This window comes from Stegastes partitus, unplaced genomic scaffold, assembly GCF_000690725.1.
Source record: "Stegastes partitus isolate 25-593 unplaced genomic scaffold, Stegastes_partitus-1.0.2 Scaffold1303, whole genome shotgun sequence".
Classification (NCBI taxonomy): domain Eukaryota; kingdom Metazoa; phylum Chordata; class Actinopteri; family Pomacentridae; genus Stegastes; species Stegastes partitus.
In genome coordinates this window covers 102618-108316 of record NW_007579034.1, presented here as the reverse complement: position 1 = coordinate 108316, position 5699 = coordinate 102618, and the positions used below count along the sequence as shown (strand labels likewise).

Here is a 5699-nt window from a genome sequence, read left to right as displayed (position 1 = left end):
TCCAGTCCTGGTCTGCAGGAAGGCACAGAGTGAAGGCTGTGCAGCTGCACCCTCTGTTAGAGGCAGAGTCTCTGGTTTGATCACTCCTGCCGCCACCTTCCTTGAAAACGTGTTGTACCAAATTTCACCCAATGTAGTATCTGGTCCATGATAAATGTACTGGAGAATCGCTGTACCAGCCTGAATCACTGCCTCCTTGGTGGCTTCTGTGTCAAGGAAGGTGTCCATGCACTCATCCACGTCCCCTGCACAAAACCTGAAAAAATGCACCAGGTTTGTGTCAAGTATGATGTGAAACAGAAATACATTTCTTCTTATTATTTTTTAAAATATTTTTACTATGATGACACTAATGATGATGATGATGGTTATTGTTATTTGTCGAAGTAATAGCAGTGTTATTATTATTACCTGTCTAATAGAGGTGTGTTCCCATGGCCAACAATTGCAGAAACCGTATCACACCCTGTGAAGGCATGACAGAAGAGAAGGTAGCCCTTCTGTCTCTCAAGAGAGAGATTCTTGGATCTTTCAGACATCATGATGTGGTTAAGAAGAATCTCTCACGGTTTCTGCAATTGCTGGCCATGGGGAAACAATTCTGTTTGACAGGTAATCATGATAATACTGCTCTTACTTCGAACAAATAGTCATCATCATCATCACCATCATCATCGTTGTCATCATAGTAAAAATGTTAAAAATAATAATAATAATGATGATAATAATAATAATAATTGTATTTCTGTTCCAAATTTTGTGCAACATGTTCTTAAGAAATGCGGGAGTGATCAAACCAGAGACTCTTAACTTGAGCAGGTTTTTTCAGGGTTTCTCACGAGAGCTGAACTTCAACATTTTAAGACATGTTATTACACACCTTCACAAACATATTGGTAAAGAAATTGTTTGGTAACAATTTAGTTGTCAGATTTGTGAAATATCTCATAAAATGCCCTTACTATATGTACTTTTTGTCCACTGAAATATCAGGTAATACTGGAACATTCATAAACTCCTGAACATCCTGTGGAAAAACATCCCTGCAATTCCTAGATTTCCCTTTACCATAACATCTATAACATATATAGATGTTACTGGAGGACCAAAACGCCCCCTCACTGTTGGTGTCCACATAACAAGCTGGATGCTCTACAACTAATTCGTCTTGACATGACTCATGGTCAAAATCCCCACCTATCTCCAGGTGAAACAGAGTCTCGGAATAAACAGTTCAAACTTTCTCTGCATCAAAATCCAGTTGTGGTGTCAGTTTTTGACCTAAGGTTTAAGGTTGTCTTGTAGTTTACCTACTTCTGCACTTTCTCGTGTTTAGGCTTCCCCCCAAAATGTAGAGGGGAAAAAACGCAACTCCTCTTTCAGGAAAGACAAACCATCAAGGTCAAAAAAAGCCAAACCTAAAAGGGAACACGTAGAGTATCGCTGTCATTGTTCTTGAAGTTGTTGCCAGTGTTTCAGTGGATTATGTATCATCTGTTTTGTTTACTGTAGAGATGAAAATTGAAGAGCAACAAAGACAGCCCTTTGAAACATATTTATCCTCACATTGACGGTCAAGTCGTTCCAGCTACTGCGTGCACCTTTTCAGCTTGAAAAAGCAAAATAATCTGCATATCACAAACATAAAGGGTTTGAGTGTTTGTATTTGATAAATGTGAAGGCAATTTTAAACAGTAGGCACATTTCTTACTGTGTTGTAATGCATGAGTTGTGTTTGAGGACGTTATCACCACAAAAGTTTACTTACGGGGGAACGTGTTTTCTTTGGCCCATGTAATAAGGTTAAGAAGTGTTTGCAGACAAACCAAACATCCCACGCTGGGTAAAGGGCATCGTTGCAAAACTGCGCTTACTGTAACACGAATGCCTCCCACTGATTTAGAGAAATAACAACAGTTTCAGAATACAGCTCTTATATACTGCCTTCATCACCATGGAACAAAAGCACCGAACGTAATGCTAAAATATATCATAAATTAGGGCTGGACAATTAATCGAATTTCAATTATGATTTCAGCTTCTCTTGCTCACAAAAACATAATAATCGAAGATGAACGACTGTTGTTCCTAGATAGATAAATAGATAGAACTTTATTGATCCCTTTAGTAGAACCTCAGGGAAACTGTTGTACTAGCAACAACAACACAACACCAACGCAACATTAGTAGTAATAATAATGGATACAGTAACAAAATTGCCAAAGTGCCTAAATATTCCACACAATCCAGTGATAGAGCATGATGCTCTGTCTCACCCCAATGTCCTCACTCCTCACCCCTCGCTCCCCACCTCTCCCCGCTTGCTGCTCCTCCCCCTCCCCCCGAGCTCAGAGTTGAACAGTTTGAAGGCTCGGGGGACAAAGGAGTTTTTGGTCCTGTTAGTTTTGCACCTGAGGAGGAGCAGCCTGTTGCTGAACTGGCTCCTCTGGTTCTGCAGTGTGCATGCGAATTCCTGAGCTCCTGGAACACACCTGTCTTACTCGAAGGTGCTGCAAGCCAGAAACGGTTGAGAAAAAAGGCAGAAAGGCGGCCTTTAGTCGACAAGAAAGGCAGAATAGCATCACCGATATGGAAACGCTTTGGTTTCAAGATCTCAGACGTGGAGCAGAAAGAAATTGTTTGCAAAATTTGCCACGCTGTCGTGTCTGCACCCCACAGCAACACGACCAATTTATACAACCACTTAAAGTTTCATCACAAACTGATCTATGACCAACTGCTAATGGACCAGAAGACACAAAAAAGTGCAGCCAGCACCACAACACAGTCACTCTACCCACGGCTCTCCAAACCGACTAGGAAACCCCTGAGCATCCCTGCCACAAGGGCTGCATCATGGTTAAGCCAGACCAAGTGAACAGTCTGATGTTCTGAGCCAAAAACTTGAGTTTGTAGGAGACAGATTGCAGGAAGCTGGGCTGAGGGCGTATAAGACATTGAAAAACCTTCAAAGAATATTTTGGGGCTTTTTTTTTTTTTTCCTTCAGCTTTTATTAGTGTTTATTTGTCAGTGTTTTTTTTACATGTTGCAACTTTTGGAAGTTTGGAAGTAGGCTATTTATTTCTTTTCATTTCTTGTTTTTACATTTTGCTATTCTCATTTTTAATTTGTTGTTATTAATATTGTTTTACGTGATGTTTACTTGTTACTAATCTATTTCCGATTGTTCATGGAAGTTGAGTTTTGGTGGTTAAATAAATACTCATGTTTTCAAATAAACTAATAATCATGTTTATTAGTCAAGATTTCAGTATCAATCAAAATAATCAGGATCATTATTTTTGCCATCATCATGTTGTATTTGTTTTTTTGTTGTTTTTTTTAAATGTGTTTTTTGGGCTTTTTGACTTTATTTAGAGCAGTAGAGACAGACAGGAAAGGGGGGAGAAGAATGGGGAGAAACCTGCAGAAAAGGGTTGTGAGCGAGAGTCAAACCCACGACCACTGTGTCCTAGAACTAAAGCCCCTGTTCATGGGTCACCTGCTCAACTAGGTGAACTATAGGGGCGCCCCATGTTCTATTATTGTTAAGACACCGTTAGATGTTCCAGCTCTAAGTGTCATGTTGTCCACTTTTAGCAAATGCCTCATTGTTACTGTCCAACCTGAGTGAAGCTGCGGGGAAAAAAATCCACATCACACATGACCTAAAAAGATGTCTTCAACTTTGAAACTTGCCTGACCAAACTATTTAAAATAGGCTTTTATTTGCAGCCAGTTTTATAAACTATAATAAACTGCTTAAGATTTGTGAGACACCTGGAAGTCAAAGGGAGGGGCTTGCATGATGAGTGTGGGTGTGCTTGTGTGAGAGAAGCTGGGCTGGGTTTCTGTATCAGCAGCTATTTAACAGATGCTGACTCTGAGGATCATCACAGTCAATCATGGCTCGTCCCAGGATTCAGATGTGGACATGGACGCTGTGCGCCTTGTGGGTGTGTGTGAGCCAAGCGCTGACTGGACCGTAAGTTTAACTTTACTGTCTGAGGAAATGGTATGATTTGTTTTTTGTTTCTGTGTATGTGAGTGTTAATTTTTCAACCAGTTCACATGAATACTGCACTGAAGCTTCTTCCACGTTAGAGTGAGAGTAACTGCTGTGTGTGTGTGAATCTGTCTGTCTGTAGGCAATACATGGTGACGTTTCCTGCAGTTCTTGAGGCTGGAACTAAGACCACTGTGTGTGCAAGCCTCATGCAGCCCAATGAGACTCTGCACATGACCGTCACTTTGATGTCCAATCATCAGAACAAGACTCTACTAGAGCGGAAATCCAAAGAAGGCTTTCACGATTGTGTTGTGTTTAAGGTCAGCTCCCAACACTTGTTTTGATTCATGTGCTTGTTTCCAAAACCATTCCCTGAAAATGTCTTCATTCAAATAGAAGATTGTTGAAGTTGGAGAATATTTTGAGGATTTTCTAACACTTCCAACCATTACTTTGATGCTACTTTCATACAAAGGAAACAACAGATTTTGTTTGGTTGGTTATCATGTCTGGCGCCTGAATGAAGTTTCTTTCTGTCACAGACTCCTGCAGTGGACAATGAAGAGCTGCAGAATGTGGAGGTGAAGGTACAAGGCAACACATTTTTCTCAAGAGAAGTCAAGAAAGTCCTGATCAAAAAGTTTCCAGTACTGATATTTATCCAAATGGATAAACCAATCTACCTCCCAGGACAAACAGGTAACTACAGGAAACTGGAAAGTTAACGTTAAATAATGCAACTCAGACAACAGAGGGAATTGTAGCAGTAAACTATATTCATTCTAACATTGTGTGATTTGATAAGATGTAAAACTTTGATGTAATCTCTATGAATTTCTCTCAGTGAATTTCAGAGTGGTCTCGCTGTTCAGGCTGTTTAAACCTATTAATGACGTGGTGAGTGTCTGAACCGTTTCTGTTTTAGAGCTCATTTAGAAACAGTGTCAGTCCATTATCCATCCATTATCTATACACCACTTAATCCTCACTGGGGTTGCTGGGGGCTGGAGTCTATCCCAGCTGACTTAGGGTGAAGGCAGGGGACACCCTGGACAGGTCACCAGTCTATCACAGGGCTACACTTAGAGACAGACAAAGAAAGAGAAATAATAGTTTTCCAAATCATAGCGCTTCAAATAATTTTATTAAAAAAATTGTGTCTTAAGCAATCAATGTTTTCTGTTTAATCAGACATGTTCAGTTAGATTTATTTTATGTATGTAACAGGTGAAATATGGTTAACAACATGGGCATCAATATTGCATAAAGAGGCCATAAACAGGGAAACACATTTTCCACAAATAATTGAGCATGAATTACTTTAACCATGCTTTAATGCTGACATCAGTACACCATGTATTATTGCTACGAACATTCCCAACACGTTTTCATGAGACTAACGCTTTGTTAGCAAAGTTAGTGTAAATTAAAACTGATCCTGATAAAGAAATCAAGTTAAAGCATATAAGTCTAAAGTAGATATATGAGTCTGACATATTGCTTATGTCACCAGTTTCCATAAAATGATTTGAAGCATTGTGAGTTGGAAAACCATTATTTTTCTTTTAGCCCAGTAAGAATATTATTCAGCTCCTCCAGTTGGGACTGCTTTTGGTGTGGTTTCACCTATCACACCTGCTAATTGATTGTCCTAATATTGGCCATATATGCAAAAAAAAAAAAAAAAAA

The 5699-nt window shown here is 39.6% G+C and overlaps 1 protein-coding gene across 1 annotated transcript in view; it reads left to right on the top strand.

The window, feature by feature from the left end:
• The first annotated feature begins 3902 nt into the window (after positions 1-3902).
• LOC103369556 (alpha-2-macroglobulin-like) overlaps positions 3903-5699 on the top strand; it is a 25620-nt gene continuing 23823 nt past the window's right edge. The window contains exons 1-4 of the mRNA XM_008298303.1: positions 3903-3986; positions 4150-4330; positions 4553-4709; positions 4855-4907. Of these exons, the coding sequence (XP_008296525.1) occupies positions 3907-3986; positions 4150-4330; positions 4553-4709; positions 4855-4907 (471 nt within the window). The 5' untranslated portion in view covers positions 3903-3906. The remainder of the gene's footprint in view (positions 3987-4149; positions 4331-4552; positions 4710-4854; positions 4908-5699) is intronic.